Source organism: Pleurodeles waltl, chromosome 5 (assembly GCF_031143425.1).
Source record: "Pleurodeles waltl isolate 20211129_DDA chromosome 5, aPleWal1.hap1.20221129, whole genome shotgun sequence".
NCBI classification, from domain to species: Eukaryota; Metazoa; Chordata; class Amphibia; order Caudata; family Salamandridae; genus Pleurodeles; species Pleurodeles waltl.
In genome coordinates, this window is record NC_090444.1 from 1,864,470,717 (window position 1) to 1,864,488,027 (window position 17,311).

At 47.0% G+C, this 17,311-nt stretch overlaps 1 protein-coding gene across 1 annotated transcript in view; it reads right to left on the bottom strand.

The window, feature by feature from the left end:
• Positions 1–17,311, bottom strand: part of CUL9 (cullin 9) — a 576,404-nt gene that overhangs the window by 76,702 nt on the left and 482,391 nt on the right. The window contains exons 35-37 of the mRNA XM_069236395.1: positions 12,824–12,987; positions 10,413–10,506; positions 3,349–3,423 (exon numbers count right to left, since the gene is read on the bottom strand). Of these exons, the coding sequence (XP_069092496.1) occupies positions 3,349–3,423; positions 10,413–10,506; positions 12,824–12,987 (333 nt within the window). The remainder of the gene's footprint in view (positions 1–3,348; positions 3,424–10,412; positions 10,507–12,823; positions 12,988–17,311) is intronic.

Here is a 17,311-nt window from a genome sequence, read left to right on the forward strand (position 1 = left end):
AGTGAGAGGCTGGCATGGCACCCTGAGGGGAGTGCCATGTCGACTTACTCATTTTGTTCTCACTAGCACACACAAGCTGGTAAGCAGTGTGTCTGTGCTGAGTGAGGGGTCTCTAGGGTGGCATAATACATGCTGCAGCCCTTAGAGACCTTCCCTGGCAACAGGGCCCTTGGTACCAGAGGTACCAGTTACAAGGGACTTATCTGGATGCCAGGGTGCGCCAATTGTGGAATCAAAAGTACAGGTTAGGGAAAGAACACTGGTGCTGGGGCCTGGTTAGCAGGCCTCAGCACACTTTCAATTCAAAACATAGCATCAGCAAAGGCAAAAAGTCAGGGGGTAACCATGCCAAGGAGGCATTTCCTTACATATATATATATATATATATATATATATATATATATATATATATATATATATACACACACACATATATATATATATATATTTTTTTTTTATTCGGAGCAAATTATGGGGAGATTCATGAGGTGAGGAGTCTGCAGGTAGAAGTACCAATCAGAAAAGTTTGAGTGGTACTGGCCACCAAGAAGAAGGAAAAGCAAGTGCTTCTATAACTTCTCAATAGTACTTAGCGCCCCCAATACCATGCAAAGATGAATCATACGTGGCACGCACCCTTTTCCTGCTCAGGCCACTTCGAATATTTCTACAAGAAGCAATTCTAGCAGATACCTGTGAGGCTGGTGGAAGACATTGATAATGGGAAAGCCCATTCACTAGCAGTAATAGATTTGTAATAAATGCAAGTTTAGGCTACTCGTGTCCTGACTCTCTTCCATTCACAACTCATGAGTAACTCTACAGCCCTCAGCATATAAGAGGAGAAAGTGAATACAGCGCCGAGCAGCTGAGGAGCAGGCACATAGGTTTCTAAGCACTCATTGGCCAAACTGTGCATCATTTGAGGAGAAGCCTCGAAAGCATAAAGGCTACAGAATGTGTGTGGCATCGTCATCCCAATCACTCTTACTCTACAAGGTATGTCCTTAGCTCCCGCAACTGCCTCAGCTACGCTGGAGTGTGCCGACAAGGAGGGCCTTTCTTACAACTTGGTCTGAATCTTTGCCTCCTTACATTACAGACTGAGGACTGGGGGAGGGGGGACCCAGTTTTTCTAATGTGAATGTCAGAAAGAAGCATGTCCCTTCAGCTGAATGTAGAAGTAATGCTACCCTGGGGAGCTTCAGTGTTTGCTGATGCTAGCCCATCAGGTCAACATGTTAATAAATAAGCAAATATCTTTCAACTCTCATACAAACTTATACAATATACAGAACAGAATCAATCAATATACAAACTTTGAAACAGTAGCTGCTGTTTTCGAAATACAGCTGTGGACAAATATTTTACACCCTGCCATGTAACAGGCCATTGTCTTGTGCCTATGCATTGCCAGCAGAATGGTCATGCATTCCTGAGGGAGGATTAAACAGCCAAGCTCTGGGACCTCAGGTGCCAGAACACCAAGTTACCCTGTCTGGATTCTGAGTGTTTGCTCTGATCTTGTTGCTGTGTGAAAAGACCTGGCCTGAGCAGCAGCAGATAAACGTCTCCAAAAGCATGGAGTGCCAGACTGTCAGGCACAACGGGGAGCCACCGAGAGGGTCATCTCATTTTGCTGGGCATGTATGAGAGAATTAGGAGAGGAGGAAAGGCTTGGGCAAAGATTCCTGACCAGGTCATCCAGCGTGCATTGCTCATGGAATAGGGTACTCAGGTACTAGTAACAGCAGGGGAACTTCACCCTGAAGCTGAGATTTCTTGTACAGGACTTGCAGGAGAAGTTACCAGTCTTGGACTTGTTTATGCATCTTACTGAGCAGGTCTGGAAAGTCTTTATCCACTGTCGGAAGGTGGTCCGCTAGGAACTGTATGTCATGGCGGACCACACAATGTCAAATCCCCTGAGCTACCGCTGGGGGCTCGGGAGAGGACATATCACCCTATTTCTGAAAATAGCACATGGCCGTCAAGGGGTCCATCTAGACGAGTACTACTTTCCCTCTTATGACCTTTAAGAAAGCTTTAAGGGAGAGGCATACAGCCAGCAGTTCTAAGTAGCCCCTGTGTTGAAGGGCTCACACAACCTATAAGGTCTTGGCATTGAGATGCTCACCCCACCAATACAAAGATCAGTAAATGTTTCCCAACACTAGACCTTCCCAGTGGTCCTTCATAGACGACCCCTGCCTCGTGAGACACTCTTGCACGGGTTGAGAGTGGAGACTGGTGTGGGTACAAAAAAGATGCACAAGCCCATCATCCCTAGGAGGTGCATTACGGGATCAGACCATGAACTTTCAAATGGCAGGAAAAAAAGGGCTGGGCGAAATTTTAATTACGATGGCATAATTGTACGTAACAATGTAAATTACAGAAATCCTATGATGGGAGACTGTGTGTTGGTGAAGTGCACCGGAGGGAGCGCTTGCGTCAGTGAAGTCTTCAGGCTCAGAGAGGAGGCTTGTATTATTGCACAGCTTTGAGAATGTGAGCATTTTCCAAAAGTAGATGAACTGCATAACCCAACAGCTACTTAACTCTGATTACCCTCTGGACCTTGATTACAGGATCCTGATGTTACTGGGTTGGAGATTTTCTGATGTCACTGGGTTGGAGATTTTCTGATGTCACTGGGTTGGAGATTTTCTGATGTCACTGGGTTGGAGATTTTCTGATGTCACTGGGTTGGAGATTTTCTGATCTTTACAGGGTTGGAGATTTTCTTATTTATTGAACTGAACACTCCACTCAAGGAACTGATAGTTCTGGGAGATGCGTTGTAGGTAGAATTTGAATCAGAATGCACTGCAAGTGCCCTGTTTGAAAACATGCTTCCTTTAGCAATTAAAGAAGAACTAGTTGGCCAAGTCATGGGCCGGCCACATTCTAAAACGGATTTCTATTTGCCAAGCCAGATGTTATCGTCCTTTACCTCTGATGGCAAGCAGATGTTACAGTTTGGGCTTTGGCATGAGCGGCACAGGAAGTGCCACAAAGCCCTTGTCTATAACTGCTATTGATTCATCAGCTGCACGAAGCAGCCTTTTCCTTCTTCGTGTGTACAAACTATCCTGAGATCTCGCTGGACGTACCAACGGAGTGTGTGTCTGCAGCGTCCCACTGAGGACACGTGCTCGTGCTTTATGACTACACCTGTAGATAGATAGGCATGCTGGGGTTTCAGGTCCTGTGCCGGTGAAAGGCTTTGGACGTAGACCACGTATCAAAGGATCTCTTATGATGAAGGTATCTTGCGAGGGGAAACTTTAGAGCTAATGTCTCAGTGCGACATCCTTCAAATCTGCGTCCAGTTCGGATACTTACCCTGGCCTGATGGTGAAAGGTGCAGCGCTCGTTGTAGTCATGGAATCGCTTCTCCTGCCTCGCTGCTTTGCTAACCTGCAGAAGAAAGGTAAGGAAAATGTCACTTGCCCAGTGTACATCTGTTCGTGGCATGTAGTGCTGCAGATTCACATGCTATGCATATACCGCTATCTAGTGTAGTCTCGGAGTGTTACAAGTTGTTTTTCTTCAAAGAAGTATTTTCTCGAGTCATGGGATCGAGTGACTCCTCCTCTCGGTCATAGTGCGCATGGGCATCGACTCCTTTGTTAGATTGTTTTCCTACAGAAGAGTGTAGGAAGGAGTGATAGAGTGAAAGAATGTAAATGTCCAACTAAATGTAATAAGTAGTCCATGCAAATGTAATATATACACACATATGTGCAAATAAATACTGCAACGACTACAGGCTTCTGGGGAGGGCGCATGTGAATCTGCAGCGACTAATGCCACGAACAGATGTACACTGGGTAAGTGACATTTTCTGTTCGATGGCATGTGTAGCTGTGGATACACATGCTGTGCAAAGACTGAAAAGCAGTTGCTCTCCCCAAAAGAAGCGGTGGCTAGCCTGTAGGAGTTGGAGTAGTTTGAAATAATGTTCTTAGTATAGCTTGACCAACATTGGCTTGTTGCTTTGCGAATACATCCACACAGTAATGCTTTGTAAATATAAGTGGTGTGGACCATGTGGCAGCCTTGCTTATGTATGCCATCGGTATGTTTCCTAAAAATGTCATGAAAGCACCTTTTTTCCAAGTGGAATGTGCTTTAGGAGTTTTCAAAAGTTGTCTTTTTGCTTTAATGTAACATGTTTCAATACATCTTACAATCCATCTAGCTAATCCTTGTTTAGAGATAGGATTTCCTTTATGTGGCTGTTGGAATGCTACAAAAATCTGTTTAGTGTTCCTAAACTCTTTTGTTCTATCAACATAGTACATTAGAGCTCTTTTAAAGTCAAGAGTGGGGAGAGCTCTTTCGGCAGTTGAGTCTGGCTGTGGGAAGAAGACTGGCAATTCCACTGATTGGTTAATGTGAAAAGGAGAAACTACTTTTGGCAAGAATTTTGGATTTGTCCCAAGTACAACTTTATGTTTGTGTACTTGGAAAAATGGAAAAACATTCTCCAGAGTGAATGTTTGTATTTCACTCACTCTTCTTAATGAAGTAATTGCTACTAATAAAGCAACTTTCCAAGTGAGAAACTGAATATCACATGAATGCATGGGCTCGAATGGTGGTCCCATTAATCTTGTGAGTACAACACAGATTCCATGCAGGAACTGGTGGGGTTCGTGGTGGAATAATACGCTTAAGTCCTTCCATAAAGGCTTTTATGACAGGGAAACTGAAGAGTGAAGTATGTTGTATGGTTTGTAAGTATGCTGATATAGCAGTAAGATTAATTTTAATAGAGGAAAAAGCTACATTTGCTTTTTTTAAATGAAGCAAGTAGCATACAATAGCCTGTATTGATGCTTTAAGGGAGTCTATATTTTTGGGCTGACAGTAGTAAGCAAACAGTTTCCACTTGTTAGCATAGCATTGCCTAGTTGTAGGTTTGCATGCTTGTTTTAGAACATCCATACATTCTAATGTAAGGTGTAAATATCCAAATTCTATGACTTCAGGAGCCAAATCGCTAAGTTGAGGACACTGGGATTGGGATGCCTGATTTGACCCTTGTTCTGTGTTAATAGATATGGTCTCTTTGGAAGTTTGCGATGGGGTACTACTGAGAGATCTAGGAGTGTTGTGTATTAATGTTGTCGTGCCCATGTGGGAGTTATGAGTATCATGGTGTGAGCAGTTTGTTGACCAGAAATGGAGGAAGTGGGAGAAGGAGAAAAGCGTAAGCAACTATCCCTGACCAGCTGATCCATAGAGCATTGCCTTTGGACAGAGGGTGTGGGTGTCTGGATGCAAAGTTTTGCCATTTTGCGTTTTCGCTTGTTGCGAATAGGTCTATTTCTGGTGTTCCCCACATTTGAAAGTACTGTTTGAAAGTACCTGTGGGTGAACCTCCCGTTTGTGTATTTGCTGCTGCGTTCTGCTTAGCAGGTCTGCGAGCTGGTTGTGTATCCCTGGGATGTATTCCGCTAGCAGGTAGATCTGATTGTGAATCGCCCATTTCCATATTGTTTGGGCTAGAAGGGACAACTGAGACAAAGGTGTTTCTCCCCGTTTCTTCAGATAGTACATTCTTGTCCTATTGTCTGTCTTTAATAAGACTGTTTTGTGCCTGAGGAGAGGTTGAAAAGCTTTTAGGGCGAGAACCACAGCTAACAATTCTAAATGGTTTATGTGGTAAGTTAATTGCATTGAATCCCATTCCCCTTGAATGGTAAGGTTGTTGAGATGAGCTCCCCAACCTGTCATTGATGCATCTGTTATTGTGGTCTGAGGCACCGGGTCTTGAAATGACTGCCCTTTTATTAAGTTGTTGTGATTCCACCATTGTAGAGATTTGGGAGTTTGGCGGTCTAGCAACACTAGATCCTGTAATTGACCCTGTGCTTGAGACCATTGTTGTGAGAGACACTGCTGCAGTGGTCTCATGTGTAGTCTTGCATTTGGTACTATTGCTATGCATGATGCCATCATTCCCAACAGTTTCATGATAAATCTTACAGTGTAAGTTTGACTGGGCTGTATCGGTGATATGATGTTTTGAAAAGCCTGTATCCTTTGTGGATTTGGGTAGGCTAACGCTTTTTTGAGTATTGAGAATCGCACCTAGGTGAGGTTGAACCTGTGCTGGTTGAAGATGAGATTTCTGGTAATTGAGTGTGAACCCTAATGTGAGTAGGGTATCTATTGTGCATTGTGTGCTGTTGGCACTGTTTATTATTTCTTGATTTTATTAGCCAATCGTCTAGATAACTGAAGACGTGTGTGTTGTCTTCTGGAGGTGAGCTGCTACTAAAGCTAGACATTTTGTGAAAACCCTTGGCGATGTTGTTATGCCTTGAATTGGTAATTTTCGCCCTCTATTACAAATCTTAGGTATATGCGATGAGCTGGATGTATGGGAATATGAAAGTAAGCATCTTTGAGATCCAAGGCAGTCATGTAGTCTTGTTTTTGTAGTAGGAGAATTACATCCTGTAGAGTGACCATGTGAAAGTGTTCTGACAGGATATACAGATTTAGAGGTCTGGGATCTAGAATGGGTCTGCGAGTGCCATCCTTTTTTGGTATCAGGAAATATAGTGAGTATACTCCTGTTCCCTGTGATATTGGAACTGTTTCTATTGCTCCTTTTAGTAACAGAGATTGCACCTGGGGAGAGTCTGTGAGAGCGAGGTGGAATGTTTGGTGGAGTAGAAAGGAGTTCTAGGCAGTAACCATTGCGGATAGTTGAAAGCACCCACTGATCTGTGGTGATATTTTGCCAATGAGAGTGGAATTGTTGCAATCTTCCTCCCACAGGAGACGTGTGGGATTGTGGGATGTTGAAGAAGTCCGTGTTTTGAGGGAGTGGTGACTCTTTGAAGTATTACATTTGCCTCTGGCTCTAAAGTGTTGGCCTCTGTAAGAGCCTCTGAATGATCCTCTTGGATAATACTGCTGGGCTTGTTTAGGCTGTGAGGTGGAAGCCTCTGTAGTGTGGGGTTTGAAACCTCCCCAAACTGCTGTTTGGGAAAGGAACCCCGATGTGGTGTGGTATATGGGGCTCCCATGACTTTTGCAGGGTGGGAGCCCTTTCTGAGTTTTTCTATAGTCGTTTGAACTTCAGATCCGAATAGATGTTCCTTACCAAAAGGCATGTTAAGCACCGCCTGCTGTATTTCGGGTTTAAACCCGGAGGATCTTAGTCTATGAAGTGTTTTGCTAGTGTTGATACGTCTAGCTGCAGTATCAGCTGCATCGAGGGCAGATCTAATTTGATTAGTGATTGCTTGTCTCTTCAACAATTATTTGCGCTCTTTTCTGATGCTCTTTAGGTAAATATTGCAAGAATTCTTGCATTTCATCAGGCCCTTTCATACCTTGCTAACAGGGCTTGGGAATTGGCAATATGCCATTGGTTAGCTGCTTGTGTAGCTACCCTTTTACCAGCAGCATCAAACTTTCTGCTTTCCTTATCAGGGGAGGAGTATCCCCTGAGGACTGGCTATTGGCTCTTTTCCTTGCAACACTAACTACAATACAGTCTGGTGGTACCTGTTGTGTGATGTAAACTGGATCAGTTGGCACAGGCTTATATATTTTTTTATCTATTCTTGGGGTTAAAACCCTAGCCTTGATAGGTTCCTTAAATATGTCTTCAGCATGTCCAAGTATACCAGGCAGCATTGGTAAACACTGGTAGCGTGAGTGGGTGGAGGACAATGTGTTAAAAAGAAAATCCTCCTCCAATGCTTCAGCATGCATCTGAACTCCAAGGCATGCAGCTGTCCTAGAAATGACCTGAGTGTAAACCGTACTATCCTCTGGTGGTGAAGGTTTGGATGGATAGAGGTCTGGGTCATTTAATGGTATGGGATCTGGGTCATATAAGTCCCAGGAGTCCACTGTGTCTCCATGTGAGTAGGTGTGTGAATGTGTTGGTGAGGGCAGTGGTGGTGGGGTAGTAGGTGGTGGAGAGAAAGAAAGCTGTGGCGAATGTGGTGGAAAGACCTGTAAAGGTGATGGTTTCTTTCTTTTAAATTTCTTTGCTGGTGGTGGAGCATGGTCAAGAGTCTCTTGAAACGCCAGCTTCCTCTTGTCTGTGGAGGAGGTGAAGCAATAATTTTCCCAGTCTCCTTATGGCTATGTATCCTTCTTTGTCTAGTGTCCATAACCTCCAAAATTGGCTGGATATCAGGGTCCTCAGAATGATATTCAGATGTTTTATGCCTTTGGAGGATTGTTCAGAGATTGTCTTTGAACTGTGTTTTAAACGGTTCGAAAGTGCTGTCTCTTCTGTATAGAAGGATTTTTTTCGGCTCCGAAATGGTACCCAATTATTTTGGTCCTGAAGATACCATCTGTGATTTCGACTCCGAAGCCGGACGTTGAATTTTCGACTCTGAAGAGTGTGGATGTCGGCTCAGCTTGGAGGTGGAGCTTTCAATGTGTTTGCTTGACTCTGGCACCAAAACAGGCGTGGCCTGTTGATGGGGTGACTTGGCCTTTTTGTCGCCGAACCCAAGGGTCAGTCGCAGACCGTTTTCTTTTGGGTAGAACCATGGCTTTCTGGCAGTGGTGCACCCAAGGCCTTAATGGTTCTTTTGGTAGTGGGTGTATGGGGCAGGTGTACTCACATGCTGAGCCGCAGTGATCGGTTGGCTGTCTTCATCCGAGTCTGCTTCGGAATCAGTGTCCTGAACTGAAACAGCCATCTGTGCCTGCTCTTCCTCTAAGGTGTCGGTGGACTCTGTATACTTCGACGCATCTCGAGTCTTCTTGCTCTCCAGTCACGCAGTGTCTTTTTGACTGGAACGACCGGCAAGCTTCACAATCTTCTTCTCGATGTTCTGGTGAGAGGCAAAGGGAATATCGCATGGCATCGAGGACAGATTCGAAATGGATTCTGATCCATCAGGTTATGGAGTAGGGCGCAAGCACCCGAAAGGGCGTTTTCTTGTTCCCGACGGTACTATCGGCTCGACTGCAGATGGAAACGCGATAGAAACAATACCAACGGTAGAATGAAGTTAATATAAAGTTTCCGAATCAAAAGTCTTGGAGCGAGAGGAAACACGTCTAAACCTGATAGCAGAAAGAAAACAATGTAACGAAGGAGTCCATGCCCATGCGCACTATTACCGAGAGGAGGAGTCACTCGATCCCGTGACTCGGAAAGACTTCTTCAAAGAAAAACAACTTGTAACACTGCGGGCCCAACACTAGATGGCGGAATATATGCACAGCATATGTATCTGCAGCTACACATGCCATCGAACATATATATATATATAAGAACATCTGTCACTATTAACAAACTTCACACATTATCACACAAAGCACCACATTTTCACAACTTACACTAAATGACAAAGAATGCTGTGTGCTAGGGCTTTAAAGAGGCATCTAGTATTACATATATTTGTGGAGCTTTTCTTAAAGACAGAACATCTATACTCTGTTTTATTACCAAAAGACCCCTAGCTTGACGCGAGGAAATATATGAAAACCCAACGCTGCCAATCTCTAGCATTACGGGGGAACAAGCAGTACCAGATTTTCCACTGAAGTTAGAGGCAGCACCAGGTTTACCATTACAGGAACAGGGCAGACACCATGGTTAGCATTACAAGTATGGATGCAGTGCCAGGTTTACCATTACAGGGTTAGAGGCAATGCCAGGTTTACCATTAAAGGGTTAGAGGAGGTGCCAGGTTTACCGTTACAGGGTTAGAGGGGGTGCCAGGTTTACCGTTACAGGGTTAGAGGGGGTGCCAGGTTTACCGTTACAGGGTTAGAGGGGGTGCCAGGTTTACCGTTACAGGGTTAGAGGGGGTGCCAGGTTTACCGTTACAAGGATAGATGCTGTGCCAGGTTTACCATTAAAGGATTAGAGGTGGTGCCAGGTTTACCGTTACCGGGTTTAGAGGCGGTGCCAGGTTTACAGTTACAGGGTTTAGAGGTGGTGCCAGGTTTACCGTTACAGGGTTAGAGGTGGTGCCAGGCTTACCGTTACAGGGTTAGGGGCGGTGCCAGGTTTACAATTAAAGGGGGGGGGGTTAGAAGCTATACCAGCTTTTGCATCAGAAAGGTAGAGGAGGCTCTGGTATCAGGATTACGGGTTCGGGGAGGGCACTAGGTGCCGCAGTACAGGTTTATAAGGTGCACCAGATCAGGTTATTCAGGGCCTGAAGGGAATCTTTGGGATAAGAGCGAGCATTATAACGGATATTAAAGGGTGAGTGGGGGGCACCGGTGTGGATGGTGCCAGGTCCAATACTGCTCAGTGCGCTGCTGATTATTACGGCGGGGAGGAGAGGCTCAGTATTACAGGGATGGAGCACCCTACTCTAGTAGCAGCTGTGTCTTGCTTTCACTACACCAGTTCCGCTAGGGTCGGCGCCCCCGGACGGCTACCACAGAACACTCACCATCGCTGAGCAGTTGTAGTAGTCCTTGTGGGTCGGCTTCCAAGGCTTCAGGCAGCGCCAGCAGAAGCCGTGATTACACTTGGCACAGGTCATACTTTGAAGGATGGAATGGAATGAAGGCAAGGAGAGCAAGAGCAGCAAAGCGGGCAGAGGGTGGGAGGAAAGGAATAGGGGACAGGTAGTGGGTGGGGGAGGGAGACAGAAGAGGCCAGTACAGAGAGGGCATGAGCGTGAGGACAGGAAGAGGACACAGCAAGGACAGGGTGTGGGGAGAGAAGGAAAGAGGCCACTCATGGAGCACGAGGACAGGGCGAGGGTGCAGCAACGACAGGGTGTGATGGAGAGAAGAGGCCAGTACAGGGAGGCCATGGAGCGTGAGGACAGGAAGAGGTACAGCAGAGAAAAAGCGTGGGGTGAAGTGAAGAAAAGGTCAGCACAGAAGGAGAGAAGTGGAGGGCAAAGAGTGGATAAAAGAAAGGTCCAATAGACACCGGACATGTGGGGGAAGAGAGAGGGCATGGAGTAGAGAGAGAGAGACAGAGAGAAGAGCCCAGTGCACACAGGGCATGTGGTGGAAGAGTGAGAGGGCACGGAGTAGAGAGAGAGAGAGACAGAGAGAGAGAGAGACAGTGAGAGCGAGAGAAAGCGAGAGAGCGAGAGCACAAGAGAGAGAGAGAGAGAGAGAGAGCAAGCCCAGTACACACAGGGCATGTGGTGGAAGAGAGAGAGGGCACAGAGTAGAGAGAGAGACACAGACAGAAGAGCCCAGTACACACAGGGTATGTGGTGGAAGAGAGAGGGTGCACGGAGGAGAGAGAGAGAGAGCGAGAGAAGAGCCCAGTACACACAGGGCATGTGGTGGAAGAGAGAGGGCACGGAGTAGAGAGAGAGAGAAAGCGAGAGAGAGAGTGAGAGAAAGCCAGAGAGAGAGCGAGAGAGAGAGAGCAAAGAGCCCAGTACACACAGGGCATGTGGTGAACAAGAAGAGGACAGGACAGACACGGAAAAATGAAGTAGAAAAACTCAAATTCAGGGATCAAAGAAGATGAGAGCGGGAATCAGGAGCGAAGGCATTAATATGGAGCAGGCAGGTGGAGATTAAAGGAACCGAGCCGGCATGGGCGGGATGGGGGGGGGGCAAGGAAGGGGAGGCAACAAATTGAAGAGCACAAAAACATGCGAGTGAAACAGGATGCGAACAGGCAGGATACGGAGGAGGAAAGGAGAAGTGAACAGCGTAATATGATGGACATGATGAACACCAGTATGCATGGGGACGGGGAGAACATACGGCAAGACATGCAGGAGGGCAGGATATGCAAGAAAAGGGAAGAATACAAGGCAGAACACAGAGGAGCAGAATAACATAGAACAGGACACGGAGGAGGCGGGAAGAATGTAGGGCAGGACATGGAAGAGGGGGAGAGGGCATGGAAGAGGAGGGGCGAGTACAGGGGGGAAAAGAGGGAAGAGCATGAGGATCAGGCAAGAATACAGATGGCAATATGGAGAAAGAAGGAAGAATAGGAAATAAAAACATTGAGAGAAAAATATATTTGGTCAACTTTTGCACACGTCAAATAAGCAGCAACTCATTCACTGATCTACACATAAACTAACAAGAATTTAAAGGCATGAGACCTGAGCTCACCATACTCAGCCGGGACTTCTTGTTCCAATTCTGGTTCTCTGGGTCCTGCTGCTGTTTCATTCCTATACACCAGACAACCGAGGGCACTAGCAAAGCCAATCACACGGGCTGTTGTATAGTGCATGCACAAAAAAGAACAAAGGCTCACAGACAGACAGCTGCAAACATACATCCACAGAGACCAACAAGTGCAGACAGCCCAACAGAAACACAGGCACACAGGGCAAAAAACATACCTAGTTTCTGTGAAAACAAGAGATGCCTTATCAGGATGTGCATCTGTGAATCTCCATGTGGGACATCTTTTCCTGTGAAAACTGGGACAATATTTGGTTTCTCGTGTGTGGGTATCATTTAGCTTTGAGGTACCTGGGCTTAAACACTAATGCAGTAACTCATCAAGTCACTTTTGGAATCGGACTTCACCAGCGGCAGCACAGGTATAACTCACATACTGAACGAAACAGGAAACAAGACAGAACCACCTCAATGTTTAATCAGAGCGATCAACTGTAAAATAAATAGATCTTCCTGTACACTTTGGGAAACCTGGGCAGTTAAAATAAGGATGTTGAAGTAACAAATTTCTCAGCTTGGATGAGTATGGTGCTCTCTAGTGAACTGTGGAGCATGGGAGTAGACAGGAGTTCCTCCAGGTTTTCAGAAGCTAGCTCTGGTGATACAGAGTCCCGCAGACACCATCCCCACCCCCTTTCTCTAGCTGCACCTGGAGGGGTTTGGTAGCAAGGGTCATACTCACTGCAGACAGCCCTCGTTCTTCTCTATCTGAGCCTGGCAGCTCGGGCAGCGCTTAGAGATCAGCTTTGCAAGGTGCTTGCTCTGAGCCTCCACGGTCATCCCTTCGTAAAATCCGCCGTCATCCATCCACTGAGACATGTGGCTGCAGCTGGCTGGGTAATGCGCCTTCAAGGAGACAAGAGAAGACAGAATGTGAGAGGAGGCAGGCGGGAGAGAGAATATGTGAGGAGAATACAGAGGGAAAAAAAAGGAGGCAGGTGGTGAAGAGAACATACAAAGAGTTGGCGAAAATGGTGGGGAGAAAATGACTACGTCGACATAGCACTCCCCTCAGAGTGCCATGCCAACCTCACACTGCCTGTGGCATAGGTAAGTCACCCCTCTAGCAGGCCTTACAGCCCTAAGGCAGGGTGCACTATACCACAGGTGAGGGCATATTTGCGTGAGCACTATCCCCCTACAGTGTCTAAGAAAAACCTTAGACATTGTAAGTGCAGGGTAGCCATAAAAGTATATGGTCTGAGAGTTGGTCAAACACAAACTCCACAGTTCCATAATGGCTACACGGAAATCAGGCAAGTTTGGTATCAAACTTCTCAGCACAATAAATGGACACGGATGCCAGTGTGCAAATTACTGCAACAAGCATACAGAGGGCACTTTAGAGATGCCCCCTGAATACCAATCCGACTTCTAGTGTAGGCTCACCAGTTCCTGCCACAAACCAGACAAGTTGCTGGCCACATGGGTAGAGAGCCTTTGTCACTCTGTGGCCAGGAACAAAGCCGGTCCTGGGTGGAGGTGCTTCACACCTCCCCCTGCAGGAACTGTAACAACTGGTGGTGAGCCTCAAAGGCTCACCCCTTTTGTTACAGCGACCCAGGGCATCCCAGCCAGTGGAGATGCCCGCCCCTCCAGACACTGCCCCCACTTTTGGCGGCAAGGCTGGAGGAGATAATTAGAAAAACAAGGAGGAGTCACTGGCCAGTCAGTGCAGCCCCTAAGATGCCCTGAGCTGAGGTGACCCCTGCCTTTAGAAATCCTCCATCTTAGTTTTGGAGGATTCCCCCAATAGGATTAGGGATGTGCCCCCCTCCCCACAGGGAGGAGGCACAAAGACTGTGTAGCCACCCTGCAGGACAGTAGCCATTGGCTACTGCCCCCCCATACCTAAACACACCCCTAAATCTAGTATTTAGGGGCACCCCAGAACCCAGGAAATCAGATTCCTGCAACTAGAAGAAACAAGAAGGACTCTTGACCTACAAGCCTGCAGAGAAGACGGAAGACTACAACTGCTTTGGCCCCAGCCCTACTGGCCTGTCTCCTGACTTGAAAACCTGCAACCAGCGACGCATCCAACAGGGACCAGCGACCTCTGAAGCCTCAGAGGACTGCCCTGGACTAAAGGACCAAGAAACTCCTGTGAGCAGCGGCTCTGCTCAACAACAGCAACTTCTTTGCAACAAAGAAGCAACTTTTAAAGAACTCACGTTTCCCGCTGGAAGCGTGAGACTTCACACTCTGCACCCGACGCCCCGGGATCGAGATCCAAATAACAAATACCAAAGGGAGGACTCCACGGCGACTGCGAGCCGGTGAGTAGCCATAGACGACCCCCCTGAACCCCCACAGCAATGCCTGCAGAGAGAATCCAGAGGCTCCCCCTGACTGCCTGTAACAAGGGACCCGACGCCTAGAACCAGCACTGCACCTGTAGCCCCTAGGACCTGAAGGAACCGTACTTCAGTGCAGGACTGACCCCCAGGCGAACCTCTGCCTAGCCCAGGTGGTGGCTGTCCTGAGAAGCCCCCCGTGCCTGCCTGCACCGCTAGAGTGAGCCCCGGGTGCCTCAGTTGAATCCTATCTAAAACCAGATGCCTGCTTTGCACACTGCACCCGGCCGCCCCTGTGCCGCTGAGGGTGTGTTTTGTGTGCCCACTTGTGTCCAGGTCCCCTACCCCCCCACCCCTGCCTTAGGGCTGTAGGGCCTGCTAGAGGGGTGACCTATCTATGCCATAGGCAGTGTGATGTTGGCATGGCACTCTGAGGGGAGTGCCATGTCAACTTAGTCATTTTCTCCCCACCAGCACAAACAAGCTGGCAAGCAGTGTGTGTCTGTGCTGAGTGAGGGGTCCCCAGGGTGGCATAAGACATGCTGCAGCCCTTAGAGACCTTCCCTGGCATGAGGGCCCTTGGTATCAGGGGTACCAGTTACAAGGGACTTACCTGGATGCCATGGTGTGCCAATTGTGGAGACAAAGGTACAGGTTAGGGAAAGAACACTGGTGCTGGGGCCTGGTTAGCAGGCCTCAGCACACTTTCAAATCATAACTTGGCATCAGCAAAGGCAAAAAGTCAGGGGGTAACCATGCCAAGGAGGCATTTCCTTACCGGTAAGTATTGGTTAGTTTGTGAGGTAAGTAAGACACTTACAAGTCTCAGTTCCTGGACATAAGTATCCCACCATTGGGGGCTCAAGGCAATCCCAAAGTTACCACACCATAGGCGCCTGTGTGTTTTGGGCACCTCTTTGACCTCTGCACCTGACCGGCCCTCAGCTGCTGGTCCCCCAGGGTCCAGCGACCTCTGAAGCCGCAGATGACTACCCTACATCTAAAAGGACCAAGAACTCCCGAGGACAGCAGCCCTGTTCCAAAGAAACTGCAACTTTGCAACAAAGGAGCAACTTTTAAAGACCACACATTTTCTGCCGGAAGCATGAGACTTTCCACTCTGCACCTGACGCCCCCGGCTCGACCTGCGGAGAACCAACACTACTGGGAGGACTCCCCGGCGACTGCGAGCCCGTGAGTAGCCAGAGTTGACCACCCTGAGACCCCACAGCGACGCCTGCAGAGGGAATCCAGAGACTCCACCTGACTGCGACTGCATGCTTAAGGAACCCGACCCCTGGTAAAGAAACTGCACCGCAGCCCCCAGGACGTGAAGGATCCGACTTCCAGTGCAGGAGTGACCCCCAGGAGGCCCTCTCCCTAGCCCAGGTGGTGGCTATCCCGAGGAGCCCCGCCCCCCCGCATCGCTGAAGAAACCCCTGGGCCTCTCATTGAAACCTATTGCAAACCCAACGCCTGTTTGCACACTGCGCCCAGCCGCCCCTGTGCCGCTGAGGGTGTACTTTCTGTGCCTGCTTGTGTGTCCCCTGGTGCCCTACAAACCCCCCCCTGGTCTGCCCTCCGAAGTCGCAGGTACTTACCTGCAGGCAGACTGGAACCGGGGCACCCAAATTTCCATTGAAGCCTATGTGTTTTGGGCACCACTTTGACCTCTGCACATGACCGGCCCTGAGCTGCTGGTGTGGTAACTTTGGGGTTGCCCTGAACCCCCAAAGGTGGGCTACCTTGGACCCACCTTTGAACCCTGTAAGTGCTTTACTTAACTGTGAAACTAACAAATACTTACCTCCCCCAGGAACTGTTGAATATTGCACTGTGTCCAATTTTAAAATAGCTTATTGCCATTTTTGCCAAAACTGTACATGCTATTGTGATGATTCAAAGTTCCTAAGATACTTGAGTGAAATACCTTTCATTTAAAGTATTGCTTGTAAATCTTGAACCTGTGGTTCTTAAAATAAACTAAGACAATATATTTTTCTATATAAAAACCTATTGGCCTGGAATTGTCTTTGAGTGTGTGTTCCTCTTTTATTGCCTGTGTGTGTACAACAAATGCTTAACACTACCCTCTGATAAGCCTACTGCTTGACCATACTACCACAAAATAGAGCATTAGAATTATCTCTTTTTGCCACTATCTTCCCTCCAAGGGGAACCCTTGGACTCTGTGCACACTATTTCATACTTTGATATAGTACATACAGAGCCAACTTCCTACATTACCTTCCCCAGGAACTATTGATTTTTACACTGTGTCCACTTTTCAAATAGCTTATTGCCATTTTAACAAAGACTGTATATGATATTGCTTTTATTCAAAGTTCCTAACTTACCTGTGTGGAGTACCTTGCATTTTATGTATTTACTTCAAATCTTGTACCTGTGGTTCTTAAAATAAACTAAGACAATATATTTTTCTATATAAAAACCTGTTGACCTGGAATCAGTCTTTGAGTGTGTGTTCCTCTTTTATTGCCTGTGTGTGTACAACAAATGCTTAACACTACCCTCTGATAAGCCTACTGTTCGACCACACTATCCCAAAATAGAGCATTAGAATTATCTAGTTTTGCCACTATCTTACCTCTAAGGGGAACCCTTGGACTCTGTGCACACTATTTCTTACTTTGAAATAGTATATACACAGCCAACTTCCTACATTGGTGGATCAGCGGTGGGGGTCTAAGAATTTGCATTTTCTGGACTGCTCAGCTAACACCTGATCACACGACTAAATTCCCAAAATTGTCATTAGAAACTGATTTTTGAAATTTGAGCTATTTTTCTAAAAATTTTAAAGTCCTGCTAGGGCCTTGTTTAAGTCCCAGTTAGCATTTCTTTTAGAGTTG